The 23,579-nt window shown below is 41.5% G+C and overlaps 3 protein-coding genes and 1 pseudogene across 3 annotated transcripts in view; all 4 read left to right on the forward strand.

Moving 5' to 3' along the window:
* LOC145499974 (gamma-aminobutyric acid type B receptor subunit 1-like) overlaps positions 1-5,390 on the forward strand; it is a 7,998-nt gene extending 2,608 nt beyond the window's left edge. Inside the window, exons 3-6 of the mRNA XM_081479491.1 lie at positions 2,799-2,975; positions 3,641-3,763; positions 4,564-4,629; positions 4,931-5,390. Of these exons, the coding sequence (XP_081335617.1) occupies positions 2,799-2,975; positions 3,641-3,763; positions 4,564-4,629; positions 4,931-5,215 (651 nt within the window). The 3' untranslated portion in view covers positions 5,216-5,390. The remainder of the gene's footprint in view (positions 1-2,798; positions 2,976-3,640; positions 3,764-4,563; positions 4,630-4,930) is intronic.
* A 1,164-nt stretch (positions 5,391-6,554) lies between these two features.
* On the forward strand, positions 6,555-14,307 carry LOC145499973 (gamma-aminobutyric acid type B receptor subunit 2-like). Its single transcript, XM_081479490.1, has 10 exons — positions 6,555-6,777; positions 7,721-7,784; positions 8,062-8,154; positions 9,315-9,465; positions 9,745-9,877; positions 10,102-10,212; positions 11,045-11,167; positions 11,874-12,212; positions 12,817-12,937; positions 13,174-14,307. Exons 1-10 carry the CDS (start codon positions 6,601-6,603, stop codon positions 13,245-13,247), a joined length of 1,386 nt encoding a protein of 461 aa, XP_081335616.1. The 5' UTR covers positions 6,555-6,600; the 3' UTR covers positions 13,248-14,307.
* A 5,456-nt stretch (positions 14,308-19,763) lies between these two features.
* LOC145500808 (uncharacterized) lies at positions 19,764-20,619 on the forward strand (annotated as a pseudogene).
* An 83-nt stretch (positions 20,620-20,702) lies between these two features.
* Positions 20,703-23,460, forward strand: LOC145500822 (uncharacterized). Its single transcript, XM_081480358.1, has one exon. It carries the CDS (start codon positions 20,703-20,705, stop codon positions 21,252-21,254), a length of 552 nt encoding a protein of 183 aa, XP_081336484.1. The 3' UTR covers positions 21,255-23,460.
* The last annotated feature ends 119 nt before the right edge of the window (positions 23,461-23,579 follow it).

Consider the following 23,579-nt stretch of genomic DNA (forward strand, 5'->3'; position numbering starts at 1 on the left):
CCTGACAAGCACACTACTGTAGATTGAAAACAGCTGATGATATTTGTTGAACCGACGTTTGTGTAATTCTCAAAGCTACGCAGCCACAGTAATGTTTCACTTTTGCAATAAAAAGGGACAATTGGCGCTACCTGAAAAATAACTGCCGTCCTTGGTCACATGACATGACATAAAATACTGCATGGAAAGATAGTATATAACACTAACGATGCTAGAACGCATGCGTCTTACGTGTTGAATTCCACCATAAGGAAAACTACTCAACATTTGTGCGTGATTCCGTATGCAATGTATCCTTCACCTAATATAGAAGCCATGAAGGCTAACTAATCTACGCATGCGTTTAGAGCAAATTAGTTTTGTTCTAAGGAGAATGGTACCACAAGGAGAGCAAGGGGTTACCTGAAACAAATATATAGCTTTGCGATGTTCAAATCTTCAATGGATTCTATTGTTCTCCAAATCCAATATGGCGTCGGTTAGTTTTCAGCCAATCAGGAGACGACTTGAAAATTGAAGATGGCGGCGCCCCTAAAAGTGAGGCCATGCTAGAAAACAGCCCACGAGCCTCAACGGAGGATCGGTCTCACAAATTTCCATGGCGACACAATCGTTAAAAAACCGTTAAAATACTTACAGTATATTTTCACGGATTTCCATGCCTACACAATCGTTACAAAATCGATAAAATACTTGCAGTGTCCGGCCCTAAAACGCACAGCTGCAGCTTATATTATTTATTATACAGTTATCGGTCGGTAACACACTTACACACACACACACAAATATAAAGATACAAACAGAATGGAAACTTACAGCGGAACAGAATATATCCTTATGAATTAATTAAAATAATTGTAATATTTAATATGAATCAATAAAGTGTATTTTTAATTTCTTCTTTAATTGAAAATCAAGTAATTTTTTGTCAGACTCATCAAGAGAATTCCAAATTTTAGGTCCCTGGTATCTAATGTTGAAGATTCCGAAATTAGTCCTGGTTTTGGGCAATGAATAGGATTGTTTAGAAGCAAGTCTCGTATTGTAGGCATGAATTTCATTAACTGTAGTAAAATAATGATTAAAAGCAGATGGCAATTTTTTGATGGAATTTATGCATAAAGATTGCAATATTTAAGACATAAAGATCAGGGAGTTTGATTATAGTAAGATATTTAAAAATTGGACTAGAGTGAGCATCAAATTTAGAGAAGATTATTATGCGCATGGCTTTTTTCTGTAGAATATGTAAAGGTTTCTGGGAGGTTGGATAAGAACTGCCCCAGGCGATAATGCCATAGATAAGGAAAGGATAAATTAAGGTATAGTATAGATTAATTAAAACATTTAGATTTGTAAAATAACGGATTTTAGACTATATTCTTGGGTCCTACTTTGTAAATTACTATTCATAAAGTAAACTTAATATATAAGCTATACTTAGCTGGGAGATGACTTGAGTTACGATGAAGAATGCGATGAAGAGTAAGTTCATCCCTTGATCTTTACAAGGTCATTCATACCCATTATTGGGAGGACAGGGCTGGTATCATTTCTACGAAGGAATATTTTCCCTGAAGAAGTCCAAATATACTTGAACTGTTTATCCTTCCTCACTTGGTAAGCTTCCTTGAAGAGCTCCTTATTTTTCTGGGTGAGACTCTCTGAGATGAAGATTCTCTGGGCAATTGGGTAACCAAGATCCTTGGTTGAAAGATCATTTAACTTCCTTCGGGCTTTATAGAACTTATCCTTGGTTATCCTTCTCACAAACTTGACAATAATTGGTGGAGATTTGTTACCCTTCCCTTTGTAAGACTCGCTGTTCCTGAGTCGGTGACTTATGGAGATATCTCGATCGTCAATATCAACACCCATCAGGTTAGCGACTTTAAGAACTATTTCATTTGCATCCTCCTTTAAGTAGCTACTTGGAAGTGGTATACCACGAATTTCCACACATTCCCTTCGAACATACTGCTCTAGATCATTATGGGCCGCAGATAAATCTTGCAGTTTCTTAGTGGTCGCTTGAAGTTCCATTTTAAGGGCCTGGTTCACATTAGTACGTTCCTTCCTCTCTTCATCAAAGGTAGACAATTTCTCAAGCATATGCTCGTATTTCTCGTTGATGAGGGACATGGACAGATTAACATCTTCAATTTTCTGATTCAGTGGTGCTAATTTTTTGTCGAGGATGGCTTCCAATGCCTCCGCTGTAATTACTGACATGATTAAGGCGACTAGAACAACATATAACATAAAAAAATACTGAAGATACAACAGTTTTGGCAGAGCTCACAAAATTGCCGCCATCTTGTACACCAACCGCTGACCCGATCAAGAATAATCAGCAACAGCGGAGGCGTGACCAACTTGAGTGAGAGCTTTGAAGTGCTCCGTCTTTCTGTCATGCAGTCTTCTTTCGGTTTTACCGATGCAGAAAGCATCACAATCTCAGCAACTGGCTTTGCAGACAGTCTTCGATTTCTGCGAGCGGTTGAAACAATCTTTGTAAGGAAAGAAAGATTTAATTCTGCGAGTGTTCTGAAAAATAACCTACGGTTAACAATTAAAATTTTCACCAAAATTGAAGGGATTAGTTTTTAAATTAATTAAAGTGTTAAAAAGCAGCACTAAAGTACACCAAAAAAGAAGCAAAACAAGGATGGCTAGGAATGAGGAATCTAGCTTAAAACAGTCAGAATTGTGTCTTGGATTAACCATGTAGTTGCTAACAGTCAACAAGCGTTAATTAATTAACTTTAAACTAACCATCGTCTATTTCTTTTCAACAGGTGACATACCTAACAACTACTTCTGAAGTGAGCGAACTCGAAAATAGTTTCGGATTTACGTTTGCGCCAACAGCGTTCACATTCAATGCTGCAAACTTTCGACTGATGGACTACTTCAAGTGGAAGAGAGCCGCGATCGTGTATGATTTCCTGGAAACAGGAGGACTTTATGTGAAGGTGGGGCCTAAAATACATTAAGCATCAGTTAATAAACCTAACAATAATAGTTCGTTTATTACGAATTATATAATTTCAAAGTATTAATAGGTGAAATAGATAATAACTAAACAATTTGGTGGTAGACGTAGATTGATATATTATGATTTTTTCTTAAATAGTGATCATGACTCTTTTTAATCTTAAGCCTAATATTCTTTAGAGTTCCGCTTGTTCTGTTTCAGCACGGTCTTACCAGGCATTTTTGATATTCACTCCTTGAATGTCATTCATCGAGTGAATAAAGTGTTTTCCATCGTTCACTTCGGATACTAGATTTTATTTACATGTAATACTCGACGCCATCCTCTCCCTTCACTCGCTACTCTTGTGCTAAAGCTTTGAAACTAACCTTCTGATTTTGATTGTGTAGATTGCTGTATTTGGGTCAGTGTTAAATTAGCCCGCTGTGTCATTTTAAAGTATAATTACAGTATAATTACCTAACTCGGTTCGATAGGCATACGGAGCAACAATGGCCGAGCGGGATGAACAGCAATTCATACAAAGCAGGAGCTATATGTCATAGAAATAACGCGATGGAATAACAACTTCCTGTATTTCATGGTCTGACTAAACTTCACTCAGAATAGTAATTGCGAGTTGTTCTTGGTATCAACTTTCAGGTAGTGGGTGATCTTATACACCATCCGGATTTAGATATCATCGGATATGAAGCAATTGATACAGGTTTGCTGAGACACCAAAATATAAAAGAGGACATCAAAATAAAGCTTAACAAACTGAAGGTAATAATTCACCCTCAAGACTAATCCCGCACACAGGCCTAAGGTAGTCCATCTTGGGTATTAGATCACTCCCGGTTTCGGAAATCCTAGGAGAGACTAGAAATAGCCAGTCCTGTAACGCAGATTTTGTTCTCGTGGACCGCCAAAGCACCTCTGTGGTACCATTATACGCGAGAGAACTGGGTACCATTGCTAAAATTAATTTGAGAGGGATTACCTTGAAAATAAAGCGTATTTTATTATATTTTTTCATCCTCTCTTACCTCGCTTGAAATCACTTAACTAACCGGAAGTAAATCAACTTTGTTTAACAAGGATAGCACACGAAAGTCTAGCGACTGACAAACCTGGACTGCTCTTGCACTGGACTCAAGACCAAGCGGGTCAGGCTAGAGCCCTTGCCAGGTCATTGCTTTGTGTTTTGGGCAAGATATTCTTATCTTACAGTACCTCTTGAGGGGCATGAATGGTTACCGACCAATGTAATGCTAGGGCCAGCCCCAGCCCTACGATGGACTAGCATCCCATCCAGGGAAGAAGAGAGTAGAAATACCCCTGGTTGCTTACCGAAATCCGGGACAAGCCTCAGCGATATGGACCACTTGGCCCATCATACTTTACCTTTACCAGTGAATCAATCAATCAATCAATCAATCAATCAATCAATTTATTTATGTCAAAACCCTTGACAATAAGTAAGAGTGTACGAAAAAGCGTAACATAAAGTTATCTACTTTCACTATTTTTCGTGAAATAAACTGAAAAAATAGTAATGAATTTTAATATGGAATTTTAATCAGGAATTGGACGCTAAAATATTTCTGGGCGAATTCAATAAGAGGGGAGCTAGTCTCGTGTTTTGTGAGGTGAGTTTTTTAACAGTGTAACTTTAACTTGTCTAGTTATTACCGTCCAACCCTATAAAGTAAATTAAATGTCAATGCTTCTTTTTAGTAACCATGGAGTGATTCGAGAAGCGTGGAAACAAAATATGAAAATCAAGTCCAGAGCAAATTGTTTTTGGCTGAAAGTTATCAGAAATAGAATTATAGAATTATATCTCTCACTCAGCTATATTTTGAGTGTCTGGGCATTATCATGAATTTTTGCATTTGTGATTAGCTTAACAACGATGTTGAAACAGGCGTCGAAATTTTTCATTTATAGCTGTTCAAGATGGATTTGTATGGACCGGAGTTTGTTTGGATCTTGCATCCGGATGCCGGAACCATAGAGGACTGGTATAGTCTTGCTGAAATGGCGAGAAGAAGAACCAACAACAAGACCGAAACTTGTACCAAAGAGCAGTACCAAAAAGCCGCTGACGGAGCCTTCATATTCGACAAGAATATCTTATATCGATCTGATGAAAATACAGCTACTGCTTCCGGTCTGGTAAGAAGCATGTGTGGACACTTTGTGAGGGATAAACAACAATATCATTCATGCTAGGTTTAAGTAGATAATAATTCTTAGACCCCGTCCACACGTATCCGGATATTTTTGAACTCGCAACTTTTTCTTTCCGTATTCAGAAATTTTCCCGTCCTCACGTAGCGTATTCAAATCGAATTCGCCTGTCCACACGTATCCGATGGTATCCGGACTCACTCCTGAGAGAAACTAGGCCTACACGTTGTGCCGCCATATTGGTTTATTGTTCGGTAAGAGACGACACGATTTTGCTACGTCATCGGATTTTCACCGTCCACACGTTATCGAATTCGATGCGAATTTATGTTTCTCCACCCTCGGCCGGGTTGTTCGAAAGCCGGTTAACGCTAACCCAGGATTAAAAGTTAACCGAAGTACAAATTTTTCTTGGATAAAAATGTTTACTGCTTACGTTTTGTGTAGTTTGAGCTTAGTCAAGCTCAAAACTGAAGGACAAACAATATAAACAGAAACATCACCGAAAAGTTACAAAACTCAAATCAAAATTCTGGCTAATCCCGGGTTAGCTTAATCGGGATTTGTTCAACCCGGCCCTGGAGAGCGGATTCAAAAATATCCGGATTCGCTGCCCAATTCGGCGGATGCGAGTGGACGGAAGCCGGATCCGGAAAGAAAAAGTTGCCGATTCAAAAATGTCCGGATACCTGTGGACGGGACCTTGGTACGAAAAGTGCCCCCATTATTTAAAGACGGCTCTGTGATTAGGCGGAGAATACCGCTTCAGATTGCAAACTAAGAATTAAAAGCATTTAGTTTGGGAAGACATAGCTCTTAACTTAGGCAGGGAAAACCGTGCGGCAAACTTTGGATCAATAGCGATTTAAAAAAAATATTTCAATTTTCAAGCTATACTTAATGATTTGTTCAATAACAGAGCGTGTATGCGGAACACTATTACGCGCAATGCGTAAACACGTTACAGGTATCTGCTAATTTCTTGGTTATTTTTAATACAAACCAGACACTAATGTTTGGTTGTAGTGCCAGACATTCAGAAATATTTTTCACCTAATAATATACAAGAAAAATTACTCGTCTCCGATTGACTTAGAGCAGTGCAGTTCAAGTGTAACACCAGTGCAAATAACACATCGAAATTCTGGATTATGATTGGCTGAAAGACAATATATTTTCCCGTAAAGACCTCACTCTCGGTTAATAAGTAGTTAATTATGTATGACTGAGAAAATTCCGAATGTCCACTCGTTAATTTGCACTGCAATACAAATCGATCATTCGCGTTATATTGTTTTGCTCTCAGGCAATCACAATGAAGTAATCTTCTTAGTCATATTGTGCAATTTTGTCTTTTTCAGACATTGAGGGAAGTCTTCAGTAAACCAGAAGTGAAAAACCTCAAGGACAACTCAGACAAGATCGAAATGGCAACAGCATTTGATACGATGTGGGCCATCATACTAGCCTTGAAAGAAGCTAGCACCGCATTGCAAACAACCGATAAGCCACTGAAGTATAATGTGGAAAATTTAGTTGGTAGTTACGCGGTAACTTCGACAATACAATCTAAGCTCCAAAATGTGAACTTTGAAGGTCTTACGGTAATTGCTTAATTATTTGCTTTTCTAATCCATAGCGGAGCGGCGGGGGGGAAGTGTTAGGTGGTGACTCAAACAATGACTGTGAAAAAGACCAGCATTTTAAAGCGAGTTAGGTGTGTAGGCCCGGGGGGACTCCCATATAAAAAGGAGGGGGTGCTCGTCGGAAATTTTGTAAACAATCCCTAAAAGGTACCATGATCCTGTTTTTTTTTTTCATCCCCAAGAGGTACCAATTGTAAAACAACACATTACCTCCTGTTAATTTTTTTTCGGTTCAGTGCCCTAAATGGTACCGCAAAAGCTCCCGCTGCTGACCTTTTGATGCTGGACACCCTAGAGAAATACCAAAACCGTTTTTTAACTCCTAAAAGGTACTACGAGCAGCCCCGTTATTTTTATTTGAGAGTTCCCCCAGACCACCGCGCGGTCTATAGGACGGTACTCGTCAAATTCCAGCATGCAACGGTCACACCTGCCACTTCACATTTACCCTGAGGGCACTCCCTTATATGGGTTATATAGGTATATGCGGCACCAACGGGTAGGGTTTTTAAGCCGTTTTGATTATAAATAGGGTATCGATTTTGGCCATTTTGTTCACAAATAGGGTATGGCTATTGCACTCTAATCTTAATTATTTTGTTCTCAAATTAACTATGTTTTTTAGAGGAAGCTACTTTTTCATCATTATCGATAAGACCATCAACAAAAGCCTTCATAAATTATGTTTGGGGCAACTGTGCCAGCCGCAAACGGTCATAAATAGGATATTGAATTTTTGGTCAGGTCATAAGTGGGGCAGGAAAAATAGCAGATTTTGGTCATGAATAGGGTAAGGAAGGGTTTTGGGAAGCGGGCCGCAGACCCTACACATTATTTGCGGGAGTAGCTCCCCAGGACACCCTAGCCCCGTAGATAACGGTTTCTTTTTGTGTGTTTTTAGGGTCCGATATCGTTTACTGCCAATGAGCAGAGGGAAGGAATAATAGTAGTGAAACAGTTCCAAGGTACATAGCTTTCTTGATGGAATGTTTTTATCGCAGAATGGATCCAATTCGGTTTCTAGCTCATTCATTAGACTGGCTTTGAGTTGACTGTGGAAGGCGCGGTAGCCTGGCGGTCAGCGCGCTCAGTGGACTCCTGATCGAGCTGTCTGGATTCGAGCCCTGACCAGGGTCATTGTGATGTTTCTTAAATGCCGTGACATAGGCTTAGTATGGGACTTGCACGCTCCTACGATGGGCGTATCTGGATGATTTTTTTTCGCTTTGTCCCTTGTCCCAGATGGTGGAACGAAGCTAGTCCCAATTGGCCAGCATTTTACCAAACAAGACAAGTTTGAGCTGTTTGAGGCCACGAAGAACTCTTTATGGAAAGGTACAGAAAAGGTGTTACTATTCAATGGAACTTTGTTCGGCCAATGAATACCTCACCTAAATCAGCTTAAAACAGAAAAATGACAAGTCTTGCGCTTATTCTGCGGTGGCAGTAGGTATCTTCGTTTTTGTGTCGTCGTTTGCAAAAATGAACTTGGAATCGACCAAATTCTCGTTTTCATGTAGAACTTGGACTAAGCTAGGTGACACATTTTGATCAGCTTCTCTCAAACTCAATAATAGTTCCATAGTAGTTTTTCCAGTAGTGTTATGGCTGCATTCGCATCTATCATCATGTCAATAACAATTCATCAAGTTTAAACGACAGAAATCATAACCGTGACGGTGTTTGGATATCGATCTGATCTATCTCTTTAGCACATATTCTTACCTTTTTGTTTCTCCGTTATTTCGTTTGAGTTGGCTTCGATTGTGAAGAAATATCATACACTCGATTCAGTGTTTTACCACATTTCCAAGCACCTAATAGTTCTTCAAGAATCTGACTCCACTCCGCGTCACAGTGTTTGGAAATGTGGTAAGACAAGATCTCTCGTGTTTGATTTATGACTGTAAAGTTGTCCTTACACAGTCAGCTGTATAGCAAGGGACATACTGAATTGATCCAGAATAGAATTGTTCTAGATATTCTTGGAATTGTTAAGCAAAATGTAGCGTCCTCCGGGTTGTCCAACCACGATCGAATGAGTTTATGAGCGTGAACAGACTCATTCACCCTGGTTTGTTTCATGTCTTAGCTATGAGAGGTATTATGAATTTACCCTTGTTTCTTGAAAATTGTGTTGGTATATTTACGAGTGCGTGAATACCTAATCAGCTCAGAAATAACTAAGGCAACACAATTATCTACAGAACACTTCACAAGACAAAAATGAGTGTATGACTTGAGCTAGGATGGGAGGTTGCCAAACGACATGATGCGATATTATCCAGTGATATTTCAGATGTTTATAAAATTAAACCCCTTCTCATGTTTTCTACCTCACTTGTTTTAAGAAACTCTAGTAAAAATGTTTCAGATAAATTAGGCGGATAATACGACATAACTTAAATTTGTATACATTTTTCAAGTTTCTCTCTTTTAGATTAGTAAACTAGACATGAAATTTATTACCTTGCATTTGCCATGCATACTTTCAGGGAACAAGCCACCCAAAGATCACTCAGTTCAATATCAGGAATTCATGATAATCCCGTTACCTCTTATAATAGTCATGTGGCTTATGGCAGCTGCTGGAATTCTCTGTTCTTTGGGTTTCCTGCATTTTAACATAAGCAAAGGAAAGAGTAGGTAAGAAATTTACCGCGGAGACATTCTGATATACACAACAACAGAAACTGATTTGTTTACAAGAGATTTCCAAAATATCGAAAACCAGAGACATAAAAAGCCTGCTGATCGAACATTTCGCAGGAAATACATGACAAAATCACAATCGAGATTTTTTGCTAAGTAAATTCTCAACTCATTGTTTAGCTATTGTCTATTCAATACATCGGAAACCAGCTAATAACAGAAGAATTTCAGTCTTTGCCGGCGAATAAATTTCTCTTTTTTTTTCCTCTGCAGAATCATCAAGATGTCATCACCAAATCTTAATAATCTTATTATTCTGGGATGTATGCTTTGTTACACCTCAGTCATTTTGCTTGGTTTGGATGCGAGGATCCTCTCCACAGAAGAGTACGGAAGCAACTGTAATGTAAGATATAACTTTTTGACTATCGGCCAACTAAAGCCGTGCAAAAAGCAGCTGGCCAATCATAGAAAACGCAACAATTTGTGTTCCTTACACATAGCAGCCACTGCGTTTTGCTCAGCAAAACTTGGGTGTAAGGCGAGGAAAGGCCTGACTTTGCACACAATGCGGGACGGAACACCTCCTAAACTATCTTATATAACGTTAACACTTAATTTGGTCATCAGGCTCGAGCTGCAGTGCTTTCTATTGGATTTTCCTTATCATTTGGTGCCATGTTCAGCAAAACCTGGCGAGTGCACAAGATATTCACAGCTGCCACGACTAACAAAAAAATGGTGAGATGTAACGAAACTACAGATTGTGAACTATAGGGACACACTCACTTGGTAAATACTATATAGTTTAATTTCATTAACACCCACGGTAACAACATACGCGGGCGAGGACACCAAAACGTATGCATAAGATTATTATTGCTTGATTTCTCACCGAAATCAGCCTTATAAATAGCTTGGTCGTAGACAAACTGAACATGTTTGTTAACAGTTGGATTAAGCTGAAGCAGGATCATGTAGCGTACTATATAACAACTCCCTATATAGTTTGAATGAGCGACCTGAGCACACCATGGTAGCATCTTAAACCTTTCGACAGGAGCACATGTCGCTCCTGTCAATATGTCCTGTCTCATTAACACTAAAGATCTGTTTGAAAAATTCCGATTTAAAAGGTATGTCTGATCTCAAATAAATGCGTCGTATCTAGAAGCGTATAAACGCCGGAGTTCAATGTTTTCATCTAACTTTGACCAGGGGGCCGGTTCTCGAAAAGCCCGGAAACTTTTCGGGTCCGGAAAACCATAGCAAAATCTCGAACCTTACGATTACAGAGTTGTTTTATTCACATATTCTTAAAATGAACATAGGTTCCCTTCATACAAGAAGTTTCATGCGTACACATTTCTCCGTTTTTAGATAAAGATAAACTAAAAATGGCTTTACGGGCCCGAAAAGTTTCCGGGGCTTTCGAGAAACGGGCTCCAGGTGTTTAAGAGGGATAGTGTTTATTCGAACCCGACCTTTTATTCAAGAACATACGGTATCAAAATTTCGGCGATGGAAGGAATGGAAGTGTCGATGACATCTTGCCTTTTTTGTTTTATCTCAGGCCATCAAGGATATTCACCTGCTTAGTATTGTGGCAGGCTTGCTAGCTGTTGATGTGGTGTTCTTGTCCTGCTGGATTGCAATTGATCCGCTCCAAGCCGAAATACTGAAATTTAAACATATGGTGAGACATTTATAGTCCTCTTTACTAACTTTAATATTTGCCAGATCGCCTTTTGAATCATAGAATGTTCTAAATTAAAGAGACTATCAGAACAACTTCTCTTTTCTCGACACACACGTTTTATGCTTCTCGTATTTACCAAGACGCAATAAATGTTGCACATATTGTGCGTTTTAAACGTAATATATATTCGTCTTAAACAAATACGAGCGGAGCCATTCTAGTTAGGATATCTTAAGTTTTCAAATATTTTCGCTTGCCCAGGTTGGTTTATACACGTCACGTGACTGAATAGCTTAAACTGGGGAATATCTGAGTAAAATTCAACAAATTTCTGAACCACGCGTGGTGCGAAAAAAATATTTGAAGGATAATACACACAATAGCCTCCATTTGGCACAGAAATATGCTCGGATATTTGTCCTTGGACATTATCTGTTCCTGACAGCTCACAGTTTTCCTCGAGTGCTATCTACGCTCTCGGAAAACTGTTTACTTCTCGGAACAGCTAATGTCCGCGGACAAGTATCCGAGCATATTTCCGCGCTAAAGGGAGATTATTGTTTATCTAAGTCAATGTCATAAAGGAAGAGAACGCATTAAAAACGTTTCAGATAGTTTTAGATAGCGCTTATTACGACACTCAAATTATCTTTTAAAGCCGCTCTATGTAAAATAGCCATAATCTTGGATTATCTATCTGCAGATCCGAAAGAGCGAGGACATTATTATCATCCCTGTGTTATACCAGTGCACGTGTCAATACAAGACGTATTTCCTGGGCGTTTTATTCGCCTACAAAGGGATCCTTCTGTTATTTGGTCTGTTCTTGGCTTGGGGGACACGTAATGTTAGCATTCCTGCTCTAAATGACTCCAGGTACATCGGGATGTCGGTTTATAATGTGGCCGTGCTGTCCATCATTGGTGCTATTGTGGCTTTTGCTATGGATGGCTCGGTGAATTATGAAGCTCTATATGCCATTACGTCATTGTGTCTGATCGTGTGCACCAACGTTACTCTCTTACTCGTGTTTGTGCCAAAGGTAAGAATTTAGTCCAGTTCTGGCCCTCTCTCTTTCACGCAACGCTGAAGCATATTTTTGCGTGAGAGAGACAGAGAGACAGAGAGACAGAGAGACAGAGAGACAGAGAGACAGAGAGACAGAGAGACAGAGAGACAGAGAGACAGAGAGACAGAGAGACAGAGAGACAGAGAGACAGAGAGACAGAGAGACAGAGAGACAGAGAGACAGAGAGACAGAGAGACAGAGAGACAGAGAGACAGAGAGACAGAGAGACAGAGACAGAGACAGACAGAGACAGAGACAGAGACAGACAGAGACAGAGACAGAGACAGACAGAGACAGACAGACAGACAGACAGACAGAGACAGAGACAGAGACAGAGAGACAAAGAGACAGAAATCCAGAACTGGACTAGCAGGGATTAAATCTGAAAGCTAGCCACAAAATACGAACAACACCCCGGGTAAATTAAATGTTCCATCTTTTGGTACAACAGAAGAATCGCTGCTTATTTCTTTGTGATTGTTTGTGAAAAGTGTACGATTAATTAATGAGAGATTACTTAGTTAACAAAATATTCGGTGTTCTGGTTTTTTTTTGTTTTTTGTTTTTTTACTTTTAGATTTACCAATTTAACAAGAGGGACGAGGCAGTGAATGCCTGTGTTAACCTCGACCTTATAGAAGGGCAGATTTCATCCTGTAAAGCAACACAAACTGATTGGGATGTCCCAGAAAGCGCAGGTAAGAAAATCAAAACTCTCACCAGAAATGAGATTTTTCCTTAATTTACTCTCTTCTAAGTACAGGCTCACCGCAAATCGCCATGATACAAAATTTGCCCAAAAATATCGATTACTTTTGGCAATGAGCGAGGATGAGTGAAAATTGATGGTGGTATAAATGAAGGTTGGTGGAGATAAAGATATCTGAGAGAGCTTCCGCAATTTCTAACCGAAATATGTTTGTGTTTTCGCTAGGAGCCCAATCTGTGACTTTCCAGGCGACAGTGCATTGTTCTACCACTGAGTTACAGCATATTCATGGAGAGTAGGCCTTTGAACAATAAAATAAAAATAGCGATAACGTAGGGGTAATGAACGTAACTTCTTATCATATAAAAAAGATCTGACTGTAAGCTTAGCCAGCCATTCTATTGTACATCTGCCAAGCCAACTTGGCATCCTCACCCTCCCTTTTAGGGATTCCTGGAAACCAATCGGTAGAACGAATAGCAAAAATCCCATTTCCGCATGGAAAACCAGGCCATTGCATTGGAAACCCCCCGAGAACGCCAAAAGTCTAAGAAGACCCCCCCCCCCCCGATCAGCTTCTAAATTAAACAATACCCCCGCGGACTTGCAATAATACATTACACCACATTTCGTCATGAGGGATCTTCAGGGAACGGTGAAGATTTAAACTGGAGTGACCATAGCTTGAAGCGACTAGAGCCATATTGTTACTCCATCCCTAAGCTATGATGCTAGTACCACATTGGCCGGGGTAAACTCAATGTATTTGTGTCAAATGTAACCCTGAAAACTTGTCCCCATTTCCCATTTATGCTTTTTGAGATTTTGAAGCAATTTTAGAGGTTAGAATGCCCAGCTTCTTTCCCTCTAACTTCTAGTAATTCATAAATTACGTTAGTCACCCAAGTTAGCAATTAGCCAATCAGAAGCCATGACTACTGTCCTGGTTTCCTGCGATATTCAGTCATTCAGGTGACCTGTTACTAACCCCACCACGACCAAACTGGACTGACTGGCCTGCCATGCCGCCGACGCGAACCAAAAGGTTACCAGTAGGTATAAACAGCAATTGAAAGTATGGTCTACATTAGATGTATTGTATGGAGACGCAACCATTGGGGCCTATGTCGATGGCTGTTGAATAGTGGCTAGGGTTTTTCCAAAATCAGCAAGTGGCGTTTTCCATTTGTAATCCAGTATCCCGTAATTGCTGTCGGCTGATAACAGACTGAAACTGGTAAATTTGGCAAATGGTGAGGAAATTTCCGCCGTTCCGTTCCGAACGGAAAAAGAGAACTACCTCTAGAGGTAGTCTATAATTTTCGAATGGATTTTCTGTAAAATTACTGTTCCATTTGACTGTCGACCAAAAATTACAGGCTTTTTGGCTAAATAGTAAGCACCCTGTATTTCGATAAATGTGAGAACGGGTAATTAAGATAAATAATGTGATATCAGTTGTTGATGAGAATTATATATTCCATTGGAAGGCAAAAGTAATCACACAAGATTGGTCTAAACGCGTCAAGTGACTGAATATCGCCCAGCCAAAAATGAAATCGGAAATATCCGATCGAGTGATATTCTCCAATTTGGAAAAGATCCCACGTGTTGCGAAAAATATTTGAAGGATAATAATCACAACAGCCTCTATTGGACTTTAAATATATGCTCGGATATTGGTCCTTGAAAATTATCTGTTCCCCAAAGCTCACAGTTTTCCTTGACTAAGCTTCGCTCTCGGAAAACTGTTAGACTGTTCACAGCCCTCTGTTTTCTCGTATTTTTATTCGATCGTTGACAGCGAGGCTGTGAACAGGTATAGAAAACTGTTTGCTTCTCGAAACAGATAATGTCCACAGACGAATATCATCCGTGAATATTTTCGCGCCAAATGATCATGATGTTTTATACTGATCGGGATGTTTCCTTTACTGTCTGTATCTACAATTTTAGTTCAACCTTATACGCAAGTTAAATTGGTGATTCTTGATAAACTTGACTGATGAAGACTTCGAGATCAGTAGTCTCACAGACGGCTAGATTTCATTTAGAGAACAGTTTTGCTGTTCTTGATGATTAAATTTTGAATCAAGGATTAGGTGTGGTTCATCTCTGGCCCGATAGGTCAATTCTTATGAGAAAATTCTTTGTTTTATCCGTTGATTTTAAGTTAATTTAACTGTAACGTACTCTTAACATGACATCATAACGTCCCATACCAAAATGTTAATCAATTAAAAGTGAGTTTCTTTAGAGCGGTTTTCGTTTCAGCGTCGAAAAGTAATTGGTTTTGCATCAGCTACGCTGTATCCTTGGCTTAAGAAACTCGCGCCCTCTTTTTGTCCAATCAGAATAAATCAAAACTAATCGTGACTCGTTCGCACGCGTTTTCCCGCGCTTTGCGTCAGCTACATGTAATTACTTCGAGCTTTGATTGGTTCACTGAATTGTCTGCGTACTTTGTGATTGGCCAGAGTGATTACTTTGGTTTTGGATTTACGAAAACCGTTCTGATGTAACACAGGGTTTCATCAATATATCTTCTCTAGTGGGCCAGTTTACTTTTAATTAAGGTAAAATTAATATAAGTAGTTGGTTGTAAAATTGATCGCCGAGGTCAAAGCATACAGATATGAACACCGCTTGTAAAGCTGTGATTGTTTAGAAGAAAGAAACTTAATTATAAGATAAGAGGTGAGAAAGAAGGGAAGCAGATAAAAATAGTGAAAGGGGCATTAGAGCGGTTTTCAACTCCAAGTGTCCATACACAGAAGAAACTGAACATGAAGTAAACCAAGCAAAACTCGAAGGACAATCAAGTAACCGATGCGAAGCGCGGGAAAATCTGTTTGTAGAAGTCACCATAAGTTATCATCTTAATTCTGACTCGGAAATAGCCCCAGTGTTTTCTAAACCAATCACTATTAACATTGTGAAGCTAGACAAAAGCCATAACGGATTACTGTCGACACTCAAGTGAAAACCACTCTGGCCCAGAACTAACATGCAGATGACTAAGGGCTGTAAAGTAAAAGAACGATATTAAATAATTCTTAAAGTTTAGTTGAGTTGTGTTTTGAAAACTGGAAAGCCTCCACCGAGTCAGTAGAGATCCCTATCCTCCATACGCCTTCGACAAACACAGCACAGTAACCCTGGCAAGCGCCTGAAGCATGCATTATCGCTCAATTAACAGGCCATTACAATTTAACGAGCGGTGTGCATGCAGGGGGCGGGGGGGGGATAGATATTTTTGGTTAAGTGTGGTAATGGTGATCAAGCCGGCAATTTATAAGGGCTGAAAAGTAAAGTGAGAGCTCAGCAGGATTTAATTGCAAGATTTTTTTCTGGTTCATCAACTACTTGCATGGTATTTACGGGGACGCTTTGCTTTGCAGCGAAATTTTGGAATTATAACGAATGCACACACAGTCTTTATTTGTGTAAACCATCAGAATATTACATATATTACACTAGACGAAAGCACGACCTAAGAATCATGGCCTATTAAACTAATGCAATTTATAGTCTGTATTATAGTGCAAAATAAATGTAGTCAAAGGGTTGCTGATGATACAGCAAAGGTTGAAATAAATTCAAAGTACAAACGCGGCTTGATGGCATAGACAGCCGCAGCTCTACTGAAAAGGTCAAATGAATTCGCCCCCAAACTCACAAGCTTTCAAGTAGTAATGGACGCTGATATGAGCGGTAACCAATCAGGAGCCGAAAAAGACAATAGGCTATTGTTTGGAGAACAATGGACGCTATTGTTTTCCACATCCAAGATGGCCGCCACAAATTTCAGCCAATCAGGAGCCGAATTAAGAACAATGGATGCTATTGTTTTCCAAATCCAAGATGGCCGCCACAAATTTCAGCCAATCAGGAGCCGAATTAAGAATTCAAGATGGCGGCGCCCACGAAAGTCGGCCATGTTGGAAAACAGCCCACCAGCCTCGACGGAGGACTGGGATCGGTCTCACGGATTTCCATGGCGACACAAATCACGCCAGGGTCACGCAAAAAATGTCGTGCAACTTCAAAATCGATACTTACAGTATCCTGTGGTCCTAAACGACAGAGGTCCATCCAACAAGCGGCCATGATGGAGACTGAGAGACTTGTGTCCGAGGCACTTATATACCTTTCTATTCGTTCCAAAGCATCCTGGGACGCTGACCTCATCGGGAACCAATTCTAGACTTGCCCCACTCCCTTGACAGTCGAAGGGGTAAAAATAGGGGTAAGGGGGTACTCCCCGTTCCAAAGCATCCTGGGCTGATGACCTCATCGGGAACTAATCTTAGACTTGCCCCACTCCCTTCGCAGTCGAAGGGATAAAAATTGGGGTGAGGGGGTACTCCCCATTCCAAATCCTAGATTTGTCCCACTCCCTTCTCGCCCAAAGGGGTAAAATAGGGATAATGGGGTACTCCCTCTTAGTCTGCTATTTAAAACCTTCATACGTTTTGAAAAGGACCAAAACAAAGTTTGTTGACTCACGAAATGGAAGTTAGAAGAAGTCGAAGACTACTAGGATTGACCCCGAAGTAGATGAGCTCAAGGACAAATGTTTCATCTGTCAAGGCGACCTTGTCATTGACTCCTTGACTCGATGTAGTGCGAAAACTTATTGCTGTGGAAAATTTTTGCACAAGAGATGTTTGCAACAGGAGTTACAATACTCAGATAAGTGCGGACATTGCAAAACCTCAAATCCTCGGGGGAATGAAGATGAGGCACAACTTTCACCTTGGGAGGAGGTGGTACGAGAGAGGATTACCAACGCAACGAATGCCATCAATAGGTATCGGCGAGGGGGACGGCCTTATCATATTCACAATCGTAATATTGTTTCGTGGAGGACCTTGCCGTACCATGCGAATCTTTCCATCTGGTTTGAATTTTATACAAGACTCACCATCTTCGTGCAGCAAAGGGGAAACGCTACCCTGTACATCCATGCCTATGTCAACTTGCCGTGGATGACCATTACTCAATCAATAAGACAGACGGTGTATGAAATTTTCAGTAGAAACATCCCAACGGAAGTAATGCTCTGCGTACGCGAAGTAAAGTTTAGGTTATTGTTCCTGTCGTGGCTGCACTACGACGTTGAGGATGAAGTGATTATCAACAGATTAACTCTTCAGTCATCTTTTTCACCCCCCATTTACCCTGAAGACACAGCTTGGGTGTAACGTGTAACTTTTATTGTAACTCGAAAAACTCGTAAAACAAAACAAAAACAAAAACAAAGAGTCTGAGTCTCTATAACGTTTATTGAATAATGATAATAAAAATAATAACATGAGCTCCGAAAGAGAATTGGTTACAATTTTTAACTCTTTAACTCTTGACCGTCGGTATTCCACAAAGTGTCGGGAACTAAACTCGTTTCCAGTTTCACAGACTCTTGGTCCCTGGCCCCAAAACGCACGATATTCTGCCCTAGTTTTCTTTGCTTTTGGTCATGAAGTCTTTGCCTGATCCGTTCCTTATTCTTGGCATAGTAACTTCTCCAATACTCGTTGATCCGTTCCCTGTTGTTTTTACAGTATTGTCTTCGATAATTTCTGATGTGCTCCTTGTTCTGTTGACAATAGGCTCTCTGGCTGCTGGCGAGTCGTTCCTTGTTGTTTCCATACCATCTTTTACGACACCACCACCACCTCATCCACTACCCCCACATTTACCACCACCACTACCACCTACACCACCACCATATTTACCACCACCACCACCACCACCTACACCACCACTACATTTACCACCACCACCACATCCACCACCACATCCACCACCACCACCGCCACCACCACCACATTTACCACCACCACCACATTCACTACCACCGCCACATTCACCACCACCACCACATGCACCATCACAACCACCATATTCACCACCACCACCTCCTATATCACCACCACATGTACCACCACCGCCGCATCCACCACATTCATCACCACAGCCACATCTACCACCTACACCACCACCACCACCACCTACACCACCACCACATTTACCACCACCAGCAAATTCCCCACCACATCCACCTCCACCGCCACCACCACCACATTCACCAGCACCACTGCCACATCCACCACATTTACCACCACATCCACCACATTCACCACCACCACCACCACATCCACCACCTACACCACCACACTGCATCCCCCACCACCACCACATTTACCACCGCCACCACCACCACCACCACCGCATTTACCACCGCCAACACCACCGCATCCACCACCACCACATCCACCACCACCACCACCTACACCACCACCACATTTACCACCGCCACCAAAACCACATTCGCCACCACCGCCACATCCACCAAATTTCCCACCACATCCACCTCCACCGCTACCACCACCACATTCACCACCACCACTGCCACATCCACCACATTTACCACCACCACCACCACATCCACCACATTCACCACCACCACCACCACATTTACCACCGCCAACACCACCGCATCCACCACCACATCCACCACCACCACCACCTCATTTACCACTGCCACCAAAACCACATTCACCACCACCGCCACATCCACCACATTTACCACCACAGCCACATCCATTACCTACACCACCACCACCGCATCCACCACCACCACATTCACCACCACCACCACATTCACCACCACCACCACATCCATTACCTGCACCACCACCACATTCACCATCACCACCACCACCACCACCACCGCCGCCACCGCTACCGCCTCCACCACACTCGTCAACTCGATCATTAATCATGTATAAAACTAAGGCATTAACTGCCTCAATTCATCTTGAGTCAAACTAGCAAGAAGTCATGTCCCTTTATTGTCGATATTGTCATAGACTATTCTCCCGTGCAGACAGTAGAATTCGTCACGAAAAACATAGCTTTCAAAGCAGTGGATCAGAAAAGACACGAGATGTCCCAAATATCACATTTCCTACCGAAAAGCACCATGGGATCCCTGGTAGAATAGAAATGGGAGAAGCGTTTCGGTTCAAGACACCCTCCAGTATTTTGATCGTGGGCCCTTCTGGTTGTGGCAAGACTTGTTTTACCGAATCGTTACTCTTGGATCACTTGGAAGAATTGTTTGTAAACCTTCCCACTACGATTCATTATTGCTACGGGGCGTGGCAAGACGGATTTAGAGACATGGAAGACGCTGGTGTGCAATTTCACGAAGGGATTCCAGAGTCAGACCATCTCAAGTCATGGTTTCCGAAGGGTGGATTACTCGTACTGGACGATCTGATGGCAGAGGGAGGTGAGGACAAAGCGTTGCTAGACTTATTCACCAAACACTCTCATCATCAAAATATCACCGTGTTGTACTTGTGCCAAGACATGTTTCCACCAGGGAAATACGCCAAGAGTATTTCCAGGAACGCCCACTACATCGTAGCCTTCAAAAATCCGAGAGCAATTAGGGATGAAGAATTTACTGCTTCAGGCTTTTCCCACTTGCTGGCAAGACATGATGGACGCGTATAAAAAAGTGACCGAACGACCGTTTGGGTACACGGTCCTGGATTTACATCCCGCCAGTGATGACAGGAAACGCGTGTTTAGTCACCTCATGACGCACGAAGGATACCCACGCTGGCATCGAAGAAAGAGAGAGGATGTCTGATCATTGCCCAAAATGGTATATTAAACATCAGTTTAATCGACTCGGTTCATTTGAAGTACGTTGTCTTGGGTGAAGGTCGACGAGAATCATGGATGATCGTTCAACAGATATTTTTGGCCCCGTGAAAGATAACAATGATGAGAACGTTGAAGAGGAAGAAGAGGTGGATGAAGAGGAGCCTGAAGAGGAACAGGAAGAAGATGAAGATAGTAGCAGCTCCGAAGAGGCAGAAGAAGCGGACGACGATGAACCAGATCCGTGGAGTCCGCTACGTCAAAACGTCGGGGAAGACGTCAAAGAAACCTACCTGAAGGAAGTCCAGCAGTTCCTGGATAAGGGAAAATCCCAAAACTATGCCGAAAATGCTGCTTTCAACGTCCTATTACCTGTAAGTAGAAGAAGGCTACGAAGGACTTACTTAGAGCGTCTAAAATGGACTCACCGTATCAAACACGACGCAATACACCGTAAAGTCATGAAGACTCTTCGACGCTTTATTGAGGAAGACGACATGGATTTTGACGAAGCAGCCGAGTCGGCAGTGGCAAAACGAAAATTCCTGCTAAACAGACTAATGCGGAAGAAGTTACTCCCCGACGATGATGACGAGGAGGAAGTAGAAGAAGAGGTTAAGACCTGAATTAGCCATGTGACTCTTATAAGAGTGTGTGATTCCAGGGTTTTAGTCATTATTTGTAAGACGCCACACATGCAAGATGAATTGCTCCAATCAACTGTCAGGGAATGACCAGAGGGTTGTCTGTAAAAAGGCCTACCACAAAAAATATTATGCCAAGAACAAACAGCGAATCCTGGCCCAACAAAAGAGATATCGTGCAGAGAACGTCAGGATTATCAAAACCCGTCGTAAAAGATGGTATGAAAACAACAAGGAACGACTCGCCAGCAGCCAGAGAGCCTATTGTCAACAGAACAAGGAGCACATCAGAAATTATCGAAGACAATACTGTAAAAACAACAGGGAACGGATCAACGAGTATTGGAGAAGTTACTATGCCAAGAATAAGGAACGGATCAGGCAAAGACTTCATGACCAAAAGCAAAGAAAACTAGGGCAGAATATCGTGCGTTTTGGGGCCAGGGACCAAGAGTCTGTGAAACTGGAAACGAGTTTAGTTCCCGACACTTTGTGGAATACCGACGGTCAAGAGTTAAAGAGTTAAAAATTGTAACCAATTCTCTTTCGGAGCTCATGTTATTATTTTTATTATCATTATTCAATAAACGTTATAGAGACTCAGACTCTTTGTTTTTGTTTTTGTTTTGTTTTACGAGTTTTTCGAGTTACAATAAAAGTTACACGTTACACCCAAGCTGTGTCTTCAGGGTAAATGGGGGGTGAAAAAGATGACTGAAGAGTTAATCTGTTGATAATCACTTCATCCTCAACGTCGTAGTGCAGCCACGACAGGAACAATAACCTAAACTTTACTTCGCGTACGCAGAGCATTACTTCCGTTGGGATGTTTCTACTGAAAATTTCATACACCGTCTGTCTTATTGATTGAGTAATGGTCATCCACGGCAAGTTGACATAGGCATGGATGTACAGGGTAGCGTTTCCCCTTTGCTGCACGAAGATGGTGAGTCTTGTATAAAATTCAAACCAGATGGAAAGATTCGCATGGTACGGCAAGGTCCTCCACGAAACAATATTACGATTGTGAATATGATAAGGCCGTCCCCCTCGCCGATACCTATTGATGGCATTCGTTGCGTTGGTAATCCTCTCTCGTACCACCTCCTCCCAAGGTGAAAGTTGTGCCTCATCTTCATTCCCCCGAGGATTTGAGGTTTTGCAATGTCCGCACTTATCTGAGTATTGTAACTCCTGTTGCAAACATCTCTTGTGCAAAAATTTTCCACAGCAATAAGTTTTCGCACTACATCGAGTCAAGGAGTCAATGACAAGGTCGCCTTGACAGATGAAACATTTGTCCTTGAACTCATCTACTTCGGGGTCAATCCTAGTAGTCTTCGACTTCTTCTAACTTCCATTTCGTGAGTCAACAAACTTTGTTTTGGTCCTTTTCAAAACGTATGAAGGTTTTAAATAGCAGACTAAGAGGGAGTACCCCATTATCCCTATTTTACCCCTTTGGGCGAGAAGGGAGTGGGACAAATCTAGGATTTGGAATGGGGAGTACCCCCTCACCCCAATTTTTATCCCTTCGACTGCGAAGGGAGTGGGGCAAGTCTAAGATTAGTTCCCGATGAGGTCATCAGCCCAGGATGCTTTGGAACGGGGAGTACCCCCTTACCCCTATTTTTACCCCTTCGACTGTCAAGGGAGTGGGGCAAGTCTAGAATTGGTTCCCGATGAGGTCAGCGTCCCAGGATGCTTTGGAACGAATAGAAAGGTATATAAGTGCCTCGGACACAAGTCTCTCAGTCTCCATCATGGCCGCTTGTTGGATGGACCTCTGTCGTTTAGGACCACAGGATACTGTAAGTATCGATTTTGAAGTTGCACGACATTTTTTGCGTGACCCTGGCGTGATTTGTGTCGCCATGGAAATCCGTGAGACCGATCCCAGTCCACCGTCGAGGCTGGTGGGCTGTTTTCCAACATGGCCGACTTTCGTGGGCGCCGCCATCTTGAATTCTTAATTCGGCTCCTGATTGGCTGAAATTTGTGGCGGCCATCTTGGATTTGGAAAACAATAGCATCCATTGTTCTTAATTCGGCTCCTGATTGGCTGAAATTTGTGGCGGCCATCTTGGATGTGGAAAACAATAGCGTCCATTGTTCTCCAAATAATAGCCTATTGTCTTTCTCGGCTCCTGATTGGTTACCGCTCATATCAGCGTCCATTACTACTCTTTCACTTCGCAACTATGTTAATCTGATCGGAAAACGGCAGTTGTAGCATTTGAGAAATTCACTGCGTAGAGTTATAAAAACATTGGATTTTTTTCAAAAGCTCTAAAACAATGAACTGTA

This window comes from Orbicella franksi, chromosome 10, assembly GCF_964199315.1.
Source record: "Orbicella franksi chromosome 10, jaOrbFran1.1, whole genome shotgun sequence".
NCBI lineage: Eukaryota > Metazoa > Cnidaria > Anthozoa > Scleractinia > Merulinidae > Orbicella > Orbicella franksi.